Source organism: Salvia hispanica, chromosome 2, assembly GCF_023119035.1.
Source record: "Salvia hispanica cultivar TCC Black 2014 chromosome 2, UniMelb_Shisp_WGS_1.0, whole genome shotgun sequence".
Lineage (NCBI taxonomy): Eukaryota > Viridiplantae > Streptophyta > Magnoliopsida > Lamiales > Lamiaceae > Salvia > Salvia hispanica.
Window position 1 is genome coordinate 19,076,930 of NC_062966.1, and position 19,847 is coordinate 19,096,776.

At 33.3% G+C, this 19,847-nt stretch overlaps 2 protein-coding genes and 1 pseudogene across 2 annotated transcripts; all 3 read right to left on the minus strand.

Moving 5' to 3' along the window:
- Positions 1–2,769: 2,769 nt before the first annotated feature.
- LOC125206412 lies at positions 2,770–4,503 on the minus strand (annotated as a pseudogene).
- A 6,113-nt stretch (positions 4,504–10,616) lies between these two features.
- On the minus strand, positions 10,617–13,352 carry LOC125208409. The gene is made up of 10 exons (XM_048108016.1): positions 12,890–13,352; positions 12,541–12,811; positions 12,386–12,470; positions 12,196–12,320; positions 12,033–12,117; positions 11,799–11,919; positions 11,552–11,712; positions 11,354–11,474; positions 11,043–11,275; positions 10,617–10,967 (listed from the first exon to the last, which is right to left on the minus strand). The coding sequence occupies exons 1-9, from the start codon at positions 13,037–13,039 to the stop codon at positions 11,156–11,158; spliced, it is 1,239 nt and encodes a 412-aa protein (XP_047963973.1). The 5' UTR covers positions 13,040–13,352; the 3' UTR covers positions 10,617–10,967; positions 11,043–11,155.
- Positions 13,353–16,123: 2,771 nt separating this feature from the next.
- Positions 16,124–19,318, minus strand: LOC125206413 (ran guanine nucleotide release factor-like). The gene is made up of 5 exons (XM_048105666.1): positions 19,027–19,318; positions 18,763–18,846; positions 18,636–18,671; positions 18,359–18,535; positions 16,124–16,493 (listed from the first exon to the last, which is right to left on the minus strand). The coding sequence occupies exons 2-5, from the start codon at positions 18,835–18,837 to the stop codon at positions 16,284–16,286; spliced, it is 498 nt and encodes a 165-aa protein (XP_047961623.1). The 5' UTR covers positions 18,838–18,846; positions 19,027–19,318; the 3' UTR covers positions 16,124–16,283.
- Between the last annotated feature and the right edge of the window lie 529 nt (positions 19,319–19,847).

Consider the following 19,847-nt stretch of genomic DNA (forward strand, 5'->3'; position numbering starts at 1 on the left):
TAAGCCCCTACTATAAAATTTTTAAAGGTCCGCCCCCTTTTGAATAATATTAAAATTTTTTTTAAACGTAATTTTTTAAAAAAGGGGAAATTTTGTTTTTCCTTTTTAACTTTGATTATTTTATTCAATGAACTCCAAATGTAATTTGGTTTATAGAAAATCATTTCAATTAATTCAAAAATAAATTTAAACCCAAAACTTCATTGGGGTTAAAAAAAATTTTGAAAATTTTAAAATTAAAATTGGGTTGAAAAAGGGGGGGTGTTACTTTTAAAGGGGAGGAAGAAAAAAATTTGAAGAAAAAAGGGAAATAGAAAGAATGAAATGAAGGGGAAGCTTTAAGCAACAAACATAATGAGTGGGGAATTTATGGGTGGGGGTAAAAATTAAAATTTAACCCCATTTTCTTTATTCAAAAGGGATTTTCTTTTCTTAGTTTTAAATTTTTAATCTTTACAAAATTTTGCATGCGGGAAAAAATGAAGGGAAATTGGGGAGTGAAACATTTTGTATGATCCCTCTAGTACGAAAATATATACAGAGGGGGGGAAAATAAAACTCAGAAAAAAGTAAAGAATTCAAATTGGACTTTTTAAATTTTAAATTTATGAAAAAGGCATTTACAAATGAGGGTTTGACGGTTTTCTTGATTCAGACTCCCACTTAAAATTCCCCTTTTTCAAATTAATTAATTTTTACAATGAGACAATGAACTGGACTGGGACCCTACATTTTTAAAAATGGAATTAAGCCTGAGAAAAAAAAAATGTATAGTTATTAATATCAAACCATTACTCCCAAAACCCAAACATTGTCATTTAACTCTCTGTTTTAAAACATAGGGAAGATTTATTAATGGCTTTGAAATATATTCCTGATTGATCTTGTGTCACGAATGCACTCTTGTTTTCCCTTTTTTCTTTTTGGATTATTTGGCCCATTATATTAATTAATCATATTTATTTCACATAAGACATGAATATTAGTATGAAAACATGCATATCGAGGGGGACCGTGGGATGGAGATTAAGACATTAATTATTAATGAGATATTTGTAGACTAACTAAAGATGATTACACGACAGTTAGTCGTGATCAAGCTCCTAACATTATATGCTTCTAATCACACTCGTTCAACATAATAATCCATGATTTCATGGCACGTAGAAGACAAATAATTAAGACATTCACCATTCACCAACTTAATTGTCTAGATTTGATTGTTAAACTAAATATCTTGCTTATAAATTATCTATAATCGTCGGCCTCATCATTTTCTGATTCGATGATTGTTATTCATCACAATATATATGCTATTAATGTTTCATTAGAAATCCATGAAGCACTAAATTAAAAATATTTTTTGACGGTGCTTGATATCTCCATTATTTCAATAATTCGTTGCTCCATATTCTTCTTACAGTATCATTTAAATATTTAGTGTCATATAACCTATGTAAGGACACACACTTGAAGGAAACAGTACTATTAATTGATGGCACAATCTTATCCACAAATTCATAATTTGAACGACAAGTGAGATTATTATCTAGATTAGGAATATGGCGCCATCATGTGAAATAGTTAATTAGAAACCTTGAGAAAAAACAATATTTTGCTTTCGGGTACAGTTTCACTATTCATTCACTAATGGAGAAATACAAATCCTAATTATATTTGCTACTACTATTGTTTACATTATGTGTGTGTGTGTGGATATCATCAAAAAATGATGATAAACACTACAAACATAAAAACACTAGCTAGTTCAATTTATTGTACCTTTTTCGGCCTAAAACTAGTGCGATTTTCAACGAGAACTTGCTAAATCTACCAGCCGTTTTCTCTCAAAATTACTCCTAATTTATTGGGTTGATATTGAGGGAAAGAAAACTTATTTGTGGAGATATAAATATATATTGATGAATTGATGGGGGGCATGGAGATTAGGTCAATGATGGTTGTTGGGAGATAATCAGGAGACAGATGATCAAGATGGCTTACCATCCTCTAACTAATTTATCTAATCATGCACAACTATTTGTCGGAATTAATGCATATCTTCTTCATTTTATTTTTACCCATCTCTTTCCTTTCCTTATTCCTAAATCTATTTACTTTCACAATGTATTTTGGTCTTTTATTTCTCAAAAGTCTCGCGTTACATTCAAATTTAATGTAAACAGCAAGAAAAAGATGAACTTTCAATTTATTTAATGACTAGCTAGACTTATTTGCATTCCCTTTTCAAATTACAAATACTAGTATTGTTGCCAATCTTAACATGAATATGATGAATACTTAATTAAAGTAGATGTGAATGGAAATTTATTTAATTAGTGAGAATCAAGAAACGGAAAAAATAAAACATTCAAACAACATAATTAATCTCATTAATCAATTAATACTCTTATTCCCGTTACATTATTGATTACTCCATTTATTAATTATTTTTTTTAGTAATGTAGAAAATTCAAAAATACATTTATGTATGGTGCATATTAAATGACCCATTATACTCATCAATCCAATATTAAAAATCACACAATCCGCAAAAGTTTATCATAATAAAATACTTCATCAATTTCAAATCCTGATTACGATGATGTTCATTCTTCTTCTTCTTCTCTTCTTCAAAATTGTTACAAACACACATCGTCAACATGTGATACAGCATTTAGTTCAACAGTGAAACACTACAACAAAACAATCAAAACTATTAATATGGATACTGAAACAACAACCATCATACTTCGGCAGTCCCCTGAATCAACAGAAAGAAGGAAAGGGTGTAAGCATGATTAGTAACCTACAAGAGGAATGTACCTGTAGAGAGGTGGGATCAAATAAACTATAGAATCGGATTTTACAGGAAGTTCACAGGAGAAATTGTGATAGTGTTGTTTGCATCAAATGTTATGGGTTCTTTTACTGCCGGCTCATGTCTCTTGACCCTGAAGATGAAAGAAACAAAGACTTCATCAATAACATCACTTAGCAATAAAACAAAGTAAATACTGAAATATGATATGGCTTCTTACTTATACTCCAGCTTCCCGAAATTACAAAACATTCATTCATAAGTTTTGGAAAACTTCCTTGTAAACAACATTAATAGTAGAATACATAGTCCCAGAAACTTCATCATTACAAACCAAAATTTTCAATCCCTCACGACTCGTGACTCTAGACACGGCGACATACAATTGGCCGTGGCTAAAGACAGGTTTTTTTAAAAATAATCCCACATGCGCAAGAGATTGACCTTGGCTCTTGTTAATTGTCATAGCATATGACACCGACAAAGGAAATTGTCGCCGTTGAAACTTGAAAGGCAACCTAGGATCAGAAGGTGTTAATGACATCCGAGGAATCAACACTTTATGGCCTTGATTATCAGCACTTAAGACTTTAGCTTCTAAAACATGATCACCTAAACGCGTAATGATCAATCGTGTCCCATTACACAATCCATTAGCATGATCTATGTTTCTTAACAACATAACAGGAGTACCAACCTTCAACAACAACTCATGATTTGGTGTACCAGAGCACTTAAGATTGTTCAAAAATTCTATCGAATGTATCTATGCAAAACCATTAGAATTTTGATCAGACTTGGATATGCTATCTGAGCTCAAATAAACACGGCCATCCGATTGATCCAAAGAAATCATATATTGATTAACCAAGTCAACCACATCTAACGTTGGAGCAAGTATAGCTCGATCATGCAAATGGCAGCTCAAATCTTGATTGTTCATATACGAAGGATAAATAGATGTAACAATGTTCTGTAGAGGATCACCACTATTGGGCAATACAATATCAGTAGGAAGATCAACACTGACTTCACCATCATTAGGACCACTAATAACTCCATCTCCAATAGATGCAATCCACTCAGAAAATTCCTTCAATTTCGATGCTTCCTCACCAGATTTAGTAGCAAGAACTCGCATATTTTTAGTCAAGTCTCAAAACTTTACAACTACTCCAAAGATATGATGAGTTAATAGTAGCATTCACAATATCTTGTCGGCTACCTTTAGGCACAACTGGTAAAATCTGTTTAAAATCACCCCCCAAGACAACAGTTTTCCCACCAAATGGCATCTCCATGCTCAACTCATTGCATACTCTCATAAGGTCACGCAAACTCCGTTCAACAGCTTCCACACAGTGTTTGTGAACCATAGGAGCTTCGTCCCATATAATAAGTTTTTCTCTCACAATCAACTCAGCTAATGCACTACCTTGTTTTATATTACAGATTGAATCTTCATTAGGATTGATAGGAATCTTAAACCGAGAATGAGCTGTTCTCCCACCAGGTAACAATAGTGAAGCAATACCACTGGAAGCCACATTCAAAACAATATCACCTTTTGAACGAATAGCCGCTGACAATGTCTTCCAAATGAAAGTTTTTCCTGTGCCTCCATACCCATAAACAAAAAATAATCCACCGTGATTAAAATTTGGGCAGACATTATCGATCATACACGTGGTTTTGGGCACTATGAACTTCAGAATAGATTAAATGCCCCCGCCAAGGTTTCCGGTCATAAATACCATAAAGGGAATCAATCAAATTTTTAAAATTTTTCCCAACCAAAAGGTTTTTTTTGGGATATGAATAAATAAAAAGTCATGCAAAGTTTTTCCCCCCTTAACTAAAAATTTTAATCTCAAACAATCCTAAATTTTTTATCTCATCACCCCCCAACAACAAATCTACAATCATTTAAAAAGTCCATGTAGTGAAAAAACCAAAAACATTATAATGAACCATATGTTTTTACGCTTTTAAAAAAAAAATACCCGGATGATGTAAGAGTTTGCGTTGTTTATGAACAACATTTCGCACAAATATTTCCAAAAAATTGTCCACACAATACCCGGGGCCGGGCAAGTTTTCCGGAAAGAACAAACTCACAAACAACAATCGAAATCAAATGAGCCAACCCCAAAAAAGAAGCCTCTGGGAATGCCATAAAATGTATTCTCTACCCGTCCAAAAACCCCCAAGCAAAAAGAAATTCTCAAATGTAGCAAAATTAATACCATTAACACATTTTAATGTCTTCAAAAGTTTAAAGACCCCCAAACCATTCAAGAAACATCTCAAGAAAGACATACCTGCAACGGGAAAAATTTTAAAAAAAAACATTCCCCCAAGAATACCTTTGTTTTCAAGGTCCAAGTTTTCAAAATTCCATACAAACGGGGGGAATTTCCCCCGGGTTTAGATTTCTTCCTTCCACAAATTTTTTATTTTGTTTTCCATCCAACCCAAAAAATTGGCTTTCACGCACCGTGTTGCGATTCACGACACGTTCCAATGGCCCCGGAACCCTTTAAAAATTACATATTGTTCATTTGGTAGATGAAAAATCAAAACTTTCAACAAAGGGTCCTTTTGTTGAATGTCATATCCAAATATTCTCCAAAGGGTTTTACAGATGATATGATCTACAATCATAAAAAAAAACTAACCTCATCCACATTTTTTTTCCCCACCATCAACCAGCTTTTCAAAAAAAAGGTCGTTTACGTTTATCATAACCCCTTGTTTATGTACTTAAACAAATACTTGATTGATCGCGATTGATTGACCATTCCACATTAATATTAATTCCATACTTTCAAGAAAACGATTGGAGGAACTACAAATCGATTATTCCCAAAAACACCCCATCCTTCAAGATAACACACCATTATCTCTACCCCTAAATAGGGTAACCATCATCATCAAAATTAGTTTTCGCAATATAAATTTGGGAAGATTTCCATCTTCCGTTAACCCATACACGGAGATGATTTTTTAACAATACCACAAGGACCAAAACCCTAAATTTTCCGACATTCGATAATAGTATGGATCAACTTGGGCATCAAGTATTTCAAAAAAAATGATCTCATCAATACGCCAAAAATCGGGTTTTTTATCCCCCTTTTCTTAAAAAAAAGCAAAATATGTGCAAAGAGGGGGAATCCACGCTTTTTAAATTCGATGGTATAAACAACCCCATAGAAAAAATTTGAAAGCATAAAATATATATATATATATATATATATATATATATATATATATAGGGTTTTTTATCTTTTGAAGACCCAAATTTTTAAAAGGGCAAAACGAACACGGGCATACGTAAAAAATTTTTGGCATAGTTATTTATTTTTAGGGCATGCTAACAAAGAGACCCAAAAAGATCTTAACATGACATAAATCCAAATCTTATAATAATTTTTCCCCCAAAATACTTAATTATGACCTTCCGTGTTTTGGGTTAATTATTGACCATTAGATCATCTAATTCCCAGGGGCCCAAAATTTGGGCCATTTGGGTTTAAACACATACTTGTTTTGATCATCTCCCCATAAAATATATAATAATCCAAAAGTTGAGACACTAACCAAACGAATTTTTTTAAAATCCCCAAAAAGTCTCTTACTCTTTTAAAATCCCTAATTAAATTATCTAATTTGATTTTAAAAAACCCGAAATAAAATATCGGCCGATCTTTGGGTTTTTCCAACCCTTTTTGGGGGCGGAATTTTACAATTTCCCCGGCCATTTTGGGGGTTACAAGAAAAAAAGAATAAACAAATTTGGATACCCCCCCCATCTACATATGAATAGCATTTTGAAAAGTTCTCAATCATATATTTTTAGCGCCACCAAAAAACCCGGGGAAGGCAAAAAATGCTTTCCCCATTTTTTAAACCCCCTCTCCCCTCTAAAAACCGCATCAGCCAAACCCGTACATCTCAAAAACGAATTTTTTTTTGGGTCCGTAAAATCTTAAACGGCCCGCCCTAATCAAAAATATGCATCAACAAAAAAATTGTTGAAATAATGCCGTGAAAAAAGAATGGTAGAACACTCATCAACTCCCCAGGAACCGATAGAAAAATTCTTTGGACAAATTCCGACCCCGGGGGAACCATGTCCAAAGTTTTCAAAATGGAATGTCATCCGTATAACCATCCTCACCATAAAATAAAAGAGGATATTGAAGTGGAAGATAAAAAGGAGGGATCTCATTTATACGCGAATCCCCCGCATTTATATTCTACTATAATGCCCCGCCCCCAAAAGCTTCATCTAAATCTCCCACAAAAGAATAGCAACCTCGTTTTAATAAGGAAGTTTTTGGAGTTCCCCCATCTCTACCTTTTTTACCAAGAAACCCTTCAAAGGGACATTCTTATTTTTTCTTCATGAAGCCCCCTTTTCAAAATGTTTTTATAAAGCAATTTTTTCAGCCCCCAAAAACTTTTTAAATTCCAATTATTTTTGTTCAAGATTACAAATTGGGCAAATTTTAAAGAACCATCTAACGGCAAAAAACTCCCCAAACAAGTGGTAATTTTGGCCATTTAAAGGAAAAAAAAGGGGGGCGCAGACCGGGGGGGTTTTAAACTATTATCAATTTTACCACCCAACGAAGTAAAAAAGGGAAAAAATTAATTATAAGATCAATATTTTTTTAAAAAATGGACACTTTTTAAGTCTTTAGAGAAATTAAATCATGTAAGACTTCGGGGGACTTTAAAAAGGGTTAGGAATCTCAATCTTCCCATTCATACAACATTTTGAAAAAATTTGGGTTTTTTTCTTTAGACGGTTTTCCCAATCGTTCCCATACCAAAATATGCACCAAAATGAACATAAAAAGAAGCATCACCAATATCCCGATTCTACAAACATTAAACAAAAGTGAGCCAATAAAAATAAAACAATGTACACATTCAATAAAAAATTTTTTACACGGCAATAAAGGGGGATGGCCACTACAATTTTTTAAACAACTACTTGAATTTTAAAAACATTATAAGGGAAACAATTTTAACAATGTAGGGGGTGGCCACTACATTTTTTTAAAGCCTCCCCAACTTAAATAATTTTTTTTTTTATTTAAAATAATTAAAAGGGTTGGAAAAAATGAATTAACCATTTTGCATTTAAAATTAGAAAATGAATCATTTAAACCCTATAGATTACACCTTTTTTTTTTTTTAAAAAAAGATTGTTTTTAGTTTAAAGGTCTAATATGGCCCGCCTATAATATAAATATGTGGAAAATAATACAATACATTTTGTAAAACAGAAAAAAGACTCGACTGTTAGACTAATAACTAAAGCAAATTTACATCAAAAAAAAAAACCTAAAGGATGTACACCACTTCTCCTAATGAGATTTAAGATATTATTTATCAAAACCTATAATTTAAGATTACTCTGGTGAGACACTTCCTAGTCGAGCTTCATTTTATTGCAATATAGTGATCCTATCCACTAAAAACCTAAACCTTGAAACCTGAAATCTTAAACCCTCAACTTTAAAATATACTCATCATGACCAACAAATGAGCCAAATATCAATAAAAATCTCCCTCCGTAATATAGTTATATGCTCATATTAAGAAAGTGCTTTACAATCGGGCTATGTGAACGGTAAATCAAAAAAAAATTCCTAGCACTTATCCAAGCATCTATTCACCTAACGGTATTGTTTATTGGAACCAAAGTAGTATTTTGTTGAAGCTATACTTGTATCCTATCTAATCAAATAATTGTGTTTCGAGGTATAAGGAATGTAATAGAAAGAATGGAATACATATACGGATGCTAAAAATATGAAATGCAAAGCTAGACTCAGTAAGATGACCATTCAAGGAATATTTAAAACAATTACATATCAGATTGAAAGCAAACCTGTGTTGTGAAGCTCCACGAAATGGATTTAGCAATTTCCTCTTGTGCAGAAGCCGTTTTCGGTTGTAAAGATTTTAGTTGTTTTTCCATTGTCTGTGTTCTGGAGAAAAAAAATCAGTACTAAAAGTAAACTAAATACTTCAAGAATTGTAATGGTTATTAAAAACTTATTCATATCACAAAACGTTACTAAACCCATAACACCTCTTAATTAACCAATCATATATAAGTTTAAAACTATTTTAGTGCTATAGCTAATGTTGTGATTGGGATTTCTATCAGTTATATTAATACGTTTAATAGATAGTTCCTAAGATATGTTAAAATATAAGGATCCTATTTTAAAATATTTTCGCTCATTTATCACCAAAAATCTTTTCACTTTCCCTTATTTATCATAAAAACTCTACAAAACTTTTCACTTTTTCTAAATGATTTAAGGAATATTGGCAACTTTGTTTATTGGTAAAATTCAACCCTAGCATCTCAATAAGTTGATTGCGTAGGAATATTAATGTAAAAGTTGGATAAATAATGCTTATTATATGGCAATTAGTGCTCCATAACAATGCATTGAATATTAGCATTAATATAATTATAACAGTTACAAATAAAGTGGAATTAAGGTAATTCAATAAATTTGTTAATTGCATTTTCATTATTATTATTGTGCAGTAATTTCTATCAACCGATTAGACTTTTTTAACCATTGAAATGTCTCAATACATGATTGCATATTAAGTAGAAAATGAATTTCCATCATTATTGTGCATTAAATGCACACAATTCTTACAAAACATACTCGTCCAATTTAGCTTTGTTTTTAGGATTTCCTATTTCATCTTAAAAAATTACAACAACTATGTTGATTGTTGAGTTCTACAATTTTTCGCACAACGGAATATTTTTTTTAAAACACATTAATTTCAATTTTGTGAGCTTTGTGAAAAAACTAAAATTAATGCCATTGTAAAACTTTTGAATACATATATAATTGAATATAATCATCTATACATGTAGCAAAAGATGGAAACATCTATACTAATGCCATTTTAATTAAAACTTTATCTATCAATTAACTTTTTTTTATTATTTAAAAGGTCAAATAATTATAACTCATTTACACAAAAACTAAATTACCAATAATTAATACTCTAAACAGTAAGCTCATTTACAATCCATATTCCTCAATTTTAATTTTATTCCTATTGTCATCACACTCCATCAAAGTGCTTCTCATGAAAAAAAAAGGAATCACAAATCTGAAATTTTGAAATATAAATTTTCCTAAATTACCAATAATTAATACTCTAAACAGTAAGCTCATTTACAATCCATATTCCTCAATTTTAATTTTATTCCTATTGTCATCACACTCCATCAAAGTGCTTCTCATGAAAAAAAAAGGAATCACAAATCTGAAATTTTGAAATATAAATTTTCGACTCATATACAATAATACATAAATGGCGTGAGTTATGGAAGGTGATCATGAGAAGCCCTTTGGCTTTTCGCTTCTTCTAACCTTCATTATCTTAATTTTATTGTATATGGTCGTGTCTTTCTATATTCTCATTTTGTGCCTATAAAAGGTATTGTACATTGATTACACATATTAAAAGTATTCTCCCTCATCTCTCAAGCTTTTTTACATTTTATTGTGTATTTTAGGAGCATTGTATTGCTTGATTCCCGGAGCTCCATCAACTTTGTTGGTGTCTAGCGGGTTTAAGTTGCTTCTACATGTTAGGAGGAAATTGTTTGATATTGTTTCTTATTTCAAATAAATATTTCATATTTTGAAGAAAATAAAATTGCTCGATAACGTTGAATTTATGTATGGCATTTACCAAATAACATGTTGTATTCCAATAAGGCGGCCAAAAGTAATCAGTAAACCTCAATAATAATAATAATATAGAAATGCACATAACAAAAGCTCATTGCCCATCACTTAAAGCAATGATGCCAACCTAATAATTGGAAAAACAATAGCTAATACCAAAAAACATAATAAAAAACAGATCCATGGGAGTTCAGCTAATGAAAATAACTTTCTATAAACTAATTCTTCTCCTGTTTGATCATTAATTTCTTCTGCTCACCAACAACGACAGTCGTTTCTCCTAAAATTTCAACATCCAAAATTCTTTTCAATGAATCTTTAGCAATCAATTCAGTACGAGTGTCGTTGGTACCAGAGGCAGAGCCATGGAGAACAACGCCCGTTCCAGCAAACTGAATAGAAATGTAAACATTAGTACATGGAAGTGTAAAAAAAAACATAAAATTCATTTGGGACCAAATCGTTACCGGAGAAGCCCCTTCCAAACTGGGAGAAATTTCCAATCGTGAATCTGAACTCCTTGAGTCCAAAGTTGGAGGGGCATACTTCTCGACGATTTGAGGGTCATTGCAAATTTTATTCACAGTGTATGGATTATCAATCCAATACTCAGTATTTTTTTCACATTGATTCTAAAAAGTAAAGTTTGCCCCAAGAGCTTTTCTTCAATCTCAGGAGGAATATATTCATCAGCTCCAAGCTAGAAAAAATAAAAAATATATATAAAATCAACATGTAAGTAAAGGTCCATAAATAATTTGGTATATCACCAAAATACCTCTTCATGGCCAAGTCGAATTTCATCAACTTTTTTCCCTAATAGTTGGACACATTCTCGATCCCATAATAGCAATGAGGCATTGCTACTACCGTCAACAACGTTCACAATGAACCGGAACCTGCAAAACGAAAGCAAGTAGACGGGTCAAATGCGGAAACAAATATAAATGATGATAAGCAGTGGGAAATACTAAACCTCGGAACGACAATCCCATCAGAATTATCGCATTTATCACAGGTGAACCCATTCTCAAGCTTCACAGCCTTTTTGACACATTGTTTACATGCCATGTATGACCATTGTCCATAGTGACACTCAACATTTTCAATTCTACAACAAATCCAGTAAGAACCATCCTATAGAATACAATATTTAATTTTAAGTGAAATAAAAGTAATATATAAAGAATCAAAAAAAGCAAATAGAAAGGGGGAAAAATGACCACATCTTCTTGTACATCTGCAAGGGTCTTTACGACCAAGTCATCAAATTCATTAGAAACCCTTGCATCAATAAAACGAAAAATTGCTTCTTGAGACAAAAAAGCGGCATCACCGGAAATCCTATGAAGATATCACGTGGATGTTAAGAGAATTAACATTTCACGTAGAGGCAATACTACAATTAAAAGTGATTTAAAAGCAAAACTCTAAAAATGCAAGAAAAAAAGCTTTACCTCTCTTTGAAACTGGAAATCTCAACCATATCTTGGTTGATGTAAACCCTAGATGTATTAAAGTGCGTACTCACACGAATCGTGCCTAAAATTAAACTTTTTAAAGTTAGTAATTTGTCGCAATAGAAAATTACATATATTTAATAAAAAAAATGACACTTACCGCGAAACAAAGTTGGCTTGCAAAATTGGACAATAATAATAGGCATTTTTCCTTTAATTCTTTCCAGTTGTTGAAGATAGGAGTCAACAACATCTCCCCACAATGTGCAAAAAAGCATGGTATGGCTGTGGAAAAAAGGGGTTCAAATATGTTCTAAAAATAACAAAGCAAAACCATTTTCAACACTTACTCAGCATCTGATAGCCGGATCTCGATGAGTTTAGATGTAGAATGCTTAACAATTTTTCCAGTGTCGACAACCACACCGATGATGTCTGCAAAAATATAAAGGTAAGAACCGTGGACCAATAAAGTGTAAAGTAAAGTTAAAGATGCTAAACTTACCAAAAAGTGGTTCATCACATACATTACCAATCTGCATAATCTCCTCAAATGACTTAAAATTAAAAAGCATTTTTGGAAATTGAGGCTCATTAACTTCAAACATTTGTGTGCTTGAAATCATCTTAATGTGGTATGCATGATTTGTAACTGGATTGCGAGGACGATTTTGCCTCACGAGAAAATTGCGTATACGAAAAATACCCCCTTCCCTCATTAGTGCGCCAAACCTTGCGTGTAGAATGCGTGGAATGGTTGCTTGAATCCTTATGCCCTGAACACAAAAAAAGTCCATAGCTAATGATTTCATATAACTTACAAAATCATAACTAAAAAGCACAAAACAACATACCATTCGATCGTGAAGCACACATTCTAAACTCACGATATTGGTTTTGTCTCTAGGAGCGGCAACTTCATAGATGTGAATACAACGAACTTTGATAATCGAATTAGTTTTCGTTAGCTGTAGATCATCGAGCAACGTGTGGAATGGTTCCATGGTATCAACCTTGCTACTCGTGGGAAGAACAAAAAGATGAAGCTTGAGTTGTATAAGGTATGTAGGTATGTGGAGATAGATCAAATGTCATATTTATAGGGCAAAAAATGGACCATGAGCCTCCTTTCAAACTTCTCAAATTCTCCACGTATAAGTGTGCATTTGATGCACACTATGATGATGGGATATTTTTTGAGCAATTTATATGGAGTAACGGCTAAACTGCAATGACAAATATTGATATATATAATGATGATGGGAGTTATTTCTGGACAATTAATATGCAACGCCTATTTCAATTTATAAACTTCCATTCGACCATTCATCATACAAAATGATGAAGCTATATTTAAAAAAATAAATATCTTATACAAGTGATTTAAAAAAATAAATATTAGAAGTAGAAAACAAAGCAATTGATTTGTGATATTTTTTTCGCATAATTTTATATCACAATGATATTAAACTTGTATTTTTCATTACATACCTTTTTTCTTATACAAATCACCTGTATAAGCAATTTCCACTATACACTAAAATCTACTCCCTCTGTCCCATTAGAAATGCAACGTTTTCCTTTTTGGGTTGTCCCACTAAAAATGAAACGTTTCCTAAAATGGAAACATCACTCTCTCTACTTTTTCCTCTCTCTTACTTTACTCTCTCTTCATTAACTCACAAAACAACACTTGCATAAAATCCTGTGCCGGAAACCAAATGTTTCATATTTATTGGGACGGAGGGAGTACATTATATGAATATAGGCCAAAAAATACTGAAAGCACAACTTTATTTATAAATGTACAACCCAATGTACGTAGTAAATAGAATTATCATTCTAGTATAAGAATTGTAATTCCATAAATATCCTCAAAATTCCCCTTGGTAATTCCATAAATACCCCCAAAACTCCCCCTTTATATATGTATAAATTAATAACTTTTTCCCATTCCATTTTTACTAATCATGACTTCTAGGGGTTGAACTCATGACTTCGACCGGTCGGACCGCGAACCAGTAGGTAGTCCGGTCCGGTTCACTCCTTTAAACCACCAATGCATTGAACCGCTGTGAACCGGCAGAACCGGCCGGCCGGACCGGTTGGACCGTGAACCGGAAACCGGTTTAATATTGTTTTGTTTAAAATTTTTTAAAATTTGTTGTTGGTAGGAGTTGAACTCATGACCTCTCTTCTACATAAGAAGACCTCTACCACTCCACCACATGAGCTCATTGAACAATTTGAACATCAAATATTTTTATACATTAACCATTAAACTTTTATCTACAAAAACTAATAATTCATTTTAATTTTATATTCTTTAATATAATTGTTAATTATAATATAAATAATTATCATCCTCTATATTTTAATGATGTTCTACTTACCATCTATATTATTATTAGTACCATATAAGATTCATTATTTACTACTCCCTCCGTCCCGGCTAAGATGACACATTGCTTAGTCGGCACGGGGTTTTAGGAGTTATTGGTTAAAGTGTTTAATTGGAGAGAGAGAAGGTGAGTGTAAGTATTAAAGTAGAGAGATAAAGAAAGATGGATATTTTAATAGGAGTGAGAAAAAGTGGTTGAGTGTATTAATTGGAGAGAGAAAGTTACCAAAAAAGGAAATGTGTCATCTTAGTTGGGACAAACTAAAAAGGAAAACGTGTCATCTTAAGCGGGACGGAGGGAGTATAAATAAATTTTTTATATTACATACTTAATTTATATACCCTAGCTTTTGACATCAATGAATATTTTTATCTAAACTTAATACCTAATTCGTATTTAATTATAATATTATTTTACGAAATAAATTTTCTTAAATTAATAAATATCATCTATTTTAATACATAAAAATATTAAATTTCTTAATAATATATAATATATGTGTTTATTATATATTCCGGTTCAACCAATGGTTCGACCAGTGAACCGGTTGAACCAGTAACGACGCCGGTTCGCCGGCCGGTCCGATTTTTAAAACATTGATAAAAAGTGTCCGGCATCAATCTATCATTTTCGCCGGCTTAAGAGAATTTCCATATCCTTGACTATTGATCAGTGTACATTTATGTTATTGTTCAAAGATTAATGAGTAAAGGCCAAAATTGGTCCTAAACATATGTCCATTTTATCATTTTGTTCCTAAACTTTATCTTTTGAAATTTTTTGGTCATGTACATTTCAAATCGGATCACAATTGGTCCTCCGTTAATAATTCCGTTAATATTTAACGGTCAACAATTTTAATCACGATTTTGACCGACTTAAGCAATTTTTAATTATTTAATCATCAAAATTATTATTATTATTATTATTATAAATAAAATCATAAATTATTTATTCCAAATCACTTTCATCTTCTTCTACCACTTTCATCAATGGGGAAGGGAGCAGAAGATTTTCACCGTGAACCCGTCACGCCGTCACTACCTCTCTGGCACGACGCCGCTCCACCGCTGGGCCTCCTCTTTTATGTTATCCCCCACCGGCGCAAAAATCTGCGATGGCAGCCCAATCCGAATTGGGCGAACTGCTGCACCGGAGCGGGGATGTTGTCGTCGGGGCCCTGCGCTATGGCGGAGGAGGATTCGACGGAGGAATCGGCGGCAAAGCGGAGGCCGATGCCGAGCTTGTTGAGCCAGCTCATTCTGAGAGGAGAGGGTTTGAAGGTGTGGAATTTGTGAGGGGAAATGAAGGGTTTGAGATTGGGGAAGGAGAAAGGGGGTTTGAAGAGGGAGGAGAGTGGGGGTGTGGCTATGCTCATGGTGGCTGTAGCTGTCGATTTTTTGAGCAGCATATTTTTGTGAAAATCTTCCACGACCATTGATGAAAGTGGAGGAAGAAGATGAATGTGATTTGAAATAGATAATTTATGATTTTATTTAAAAAATAATTTTGATAATTAAATAATTAAAAATTGCTTAAGTTGGTCAAAATTGTGATTAAAATCGTTGACCGTTAAATATTAACGGAATTTTTAACGGAGGACCAATTGTGATCCGATTTGAAATGTACAGGACCAAAAAATTCAAAAGATAAAGTTTAGGACCAAAATGATAAAATGAGCATATATTCAGGACCAATTTTGACCTTTACTCAAGATTAATATATAGTATAACACTATTATCTTGGATACTTTTTCTTCGTAAAGACACACATGTATAGTCGAAATGCCAACGATTCTAGATAAAAGACAAACAGCGGAAACCGTAACGTAAGCAAGATGCCTAGCTCAAGCCACGGCACCAAAAAGGCTCCAGTCATTCACCTTGAAACTAGAGATAGCACCTCTGAAGACCTCCTCCATCGGCATGCATCTGGACTGTGCAGCAGGCACGGCTAAGCCGGCACCGACTGTTGCAGCACTCTCACTCAAAGGGCTGCAAGAAGGGGTGCAGAAGATGAGCCAGGGAAGAAGAGCAAAACTAGAAAGCAGTTGCAGCTGAGATAGAATCAATATGCCCCTGGGGGGCAGTCATACAGAATCTCCCTTTTTTTCACCGGGCTCTTATCAGTAATCAGAACATGTACCGACACCCTTGAGAAAATTTGTGATAAACCGGAAAAAACTATATTAAGGTCCCAATAAAATATCTTGAGACAACTCTCCTTGGAAGATGAAATGGGGTTTACCTTAACAGGTTTTTTCTTTTTCCCCTGCACCTTTAGATAGGGCCCTGACAATGGACGTAACAACAATGGGGTTTTGCTGAAAATTTTTGGAATTAAACCCCAACCACAAAATGTCAACCTAATACCCTTAATCTCTTGCTAGATTTTATGGTTGTCCTTGACCTAGGCCTAAGAAACAACTCACACTAGTTCAAGGGTCTATATCAGGTTAGCAGAACTTAATTTCCCGCAACCCAAAAGGAAGAGGGCTTAATTGATTAATCTTAAATTTTTTCATGAAACCCAGTACTAAAATGTTTTCCATAACATTTCAAAGTAGGGAGTAAAAAATGGGGGGGGAACTACTAACACAGGATCATGCAACAAAATAATTTTGAAATATTATCTGGGGTTGAGGAGAAGTCGTTTTAACTCAGTACATATTTTTTTTGGGACAGGCCCCAGGGGGTTTGGGTGGGCTTTTAAAAAGCTCTTTTTTCACAAACTAATACATTATGATTCCTCTAATTACAAAATAGTACTTTCCAATCAGAAAAAAGACTGCATACCATCTGACCAACTGCAGTTGTGATAACAGCAGGTTTAAAATTGTGCATCAGCCTCAAATACACATGATTGTTCAAGCACCGGGTTTTTATAGAAAAAACCAAATTTAATTATTATGAAGGAAACTCAAGTTTTTAAACTTATCAGCTATACATTTTATGTTTTATACAACATAAATTGTCAGCAAAAAAGAAAAAATAATTTATGGGTAAATTTTCATCTCTGCCAATAAATTACATGATGACCATGTTGTTTACATAAACAAACTTGAAAATAATAGAATTACAGATGGGATCTTCTTTAAATTTATTCTCAAAATTATTTCCCTGAATAAAAAGAAATGAATAGAAATAGGCTTTTAAAAATGACAAAAAACATTCAAACTAAAAAACGGAAAACCATATCACTAGTACATGATAATGGTAATCAGATCTAAACTTAATTCCACTACAACAACCACTTCAAAGTTAAACCTGAAAAATTTTTTATGTATGTTTCATCTCTAAATCCTCAAGGCCACTGAAATCTTGAAAGACTCTGTCTACAATTTCTTTAGGATAAAATTGAAACTCACAAAACTCAAAAAAACCACTTGACAACACCATTGTATTGGAAAACTTTGTTCCAATTTGCCCCCGGTTGCATTTGGTTTGGGCTAGAGTTTTTTTAAAAAGGTGAAAACAATTGAAATTCCATCCAAGTAACTTTAAAAAAGAAAATTTAAAAAAAGATGATACAAATTACAAACCTTTCTCAATCCAAAAAACCCGCCAAGTTGATATAATGGAATCAAATCTACCCCAAATTCTTTAACCCCAAAATAGGGGTATAGATAACCTCTCTATCACCATCATGTAAACCAGTGCTATCACCAAAACAGCTAATTTGAAGAAAACATAACCCATGATAATGAAAAACTTCACTGAAAAAGTTTTAAATAACTGGAGATTACTTTAAAAGGGAAAGTTAAATGTGTTAGATAATGATTGACAGTGAACTAAAACAACAAAATAAATTGATATCATCGATTTCCCTAAACTTCACTAATTGTTGGAGTAGCATGAGATGCAGAAAATTGGGCCAATTCAGCCACGTAGCAGCATGAAATTCGAAATCTTACAGAAATTATAAGGAAAAAGGAGGTGAGATTAAGAACTCTAATTGTACCGTTGCTCCTTCAGCATCTTGCTCATTAGCCAGGTCTTGAAGAAACCACGTGGCACTTCCGTGATCCGCCACATCTGTCTTCAAGTCGAGGAGCTCAAATATCAAGCTCTCGTCGCGCGATGGATCCACAAAAACCTCCTACAGCAGCAATTTGCTTAATAAAAGAGAGTCGATAAAATACAAAAGAAAACAACAAATTCGGAGGAAAGGCAAATTAAACGTCCAGGAAGTTTCTAACCTGATGATCAGGAACTTGGCGCATGTTGCTTACGTCCTGCATAAACAGTAAATTGAAACTTCATTAAATCTAACAAATTAATTTTTTAAAAGCAGTACAAAAGGGGGAAAATATAATGAATATAAACCTGGAAGCGAAGCGGAAAGGTGGAGGAGACGGCGCCACCAAAGAGTGGGCGTTGAGTGCATAAATCCGTAGGCATTTTATTCTGCTGCTTCAATCGAGGAGAAATTTATAGGTTTTGTAAAATTGTTTAAAAATTGATAATAATGTAGCTTAACGATGACGCTATGATAGACTTAATAGCTTTATATATTTTACAAAAAATGCTCAATTAAAGTATAGAATTCTCAAAGAAGATTGAAATATTTATAAATAGGTACTGTACAACATTATTGAGGCTGGCAGAAGGGTCGGAGGAAGTGCGGCGGAAGGGACGTAGGTAGGCAGCAGCAGCAGCGGAAGAGCCGGAGGCAGCCGGCCAAACAGACAGTTAAGCAGGATGGAAGGAAACCCGGCGGTGGGCGTGGCGGCGTCGATTGGCAGAGAGAGCGGAAGGAGGCAGGCGGGGCGGGCGGCGAGACAGGAGGGACGGACGACGAGGCAGGGCGGACGGAGCTCCGGCGAGGCGGTGCTTGTGGCAGATTGATGATTTCCGCCGATTATAGGGAGAGAGAGGGAGGCGCTATTGTAGGGTTTGAGAAGTAGTACTCCTCTCTCCCATTAAAAATGCAGACGCTTTCCCTTTTTGGTTGTCCCATTAAAAAGAAACGTTCTTAAATAAATAACTCTATCTCTACTTTTTCATCCTCTTACTTTACTCTCTCTTCATTAACTCACAAAACAACTACTACATAAAATCCAGCTTGATTCTCAAATGTTGATTTTATTTGAGAAGTAGTATTAATTTATTTGGGATTTAGTTTGGGTATTTAGTGTGTTGGATACTTGGATTGAATGGACTAATTTAAATTCTAAATATTAGTAATAGTATAGCACTTTGTAATTACTACTACTATTTTTTAAAATAAATTGTTTTTTAATTTGGGTATTCGATTCTATTTATTCTGTTTTGAGCTAAATGTTTATTTGTACTACTAATTTATTGAATATTTTATAATATAATTTTAAAATTATTTTTTTATTAAGTAATTATATTTGTATAGAGTTAGAATAGACTTGACTATAAGATAATATATTGTTGTTCAAGAA

What these genes read in the sequence shown, in the direction of transcription:
- LOC125208409 (XM_048108016.1), bottom strand. Translation starts at nt 13,039, where the DNA reads ATGGAACCATTCCACACGTTGCTCGATGATCTACAGCTAACGAAAACT. An exon ending in ATTTCCAGTTTCAAAGAGAG is followed by an intron (nt 11,920 to 12,032) that starts GTAAAGCTTTTT and finishes ATATCTTCATAG; the next exon opens with GATTTCCGGTGATGCCGCTT. An exon ending in TTCGACTTGGCCATGAAGAG is followed by an intron (nt 11,276 to 11,353) that starts GTATTTTGGTGA and finishes TATTTTTTCTAG; the next exon opens with CTTGGAGCTGATGAATATAT.
- LOC125206413 (XM_048105666.1), bottom strand. Translation starts at nt 18,837, where the DNA reads ATGCCTACGGATTTATGCACTCAACGCCCACTCTTTGGTGGCGCCGTC. An exon ending in CCTTTCCGCTTCGCTTCCAG is followed by an intron (nt 18,672 to 18,762) that starts GTTTATATTCAT and finishes CTGTTTATGCAG; the next exon opens with GACGTAAGCAACATGCGCCA. An exon ending in GCCAAGTTCCTGATCATCAG is followed by an intron (nt 18,536 to 18,635) that starts GTTAGAAACTTC and finishes TTGCTGCTGTAG; the next exon opens with GAGGTTTTTGTGGATCCATC.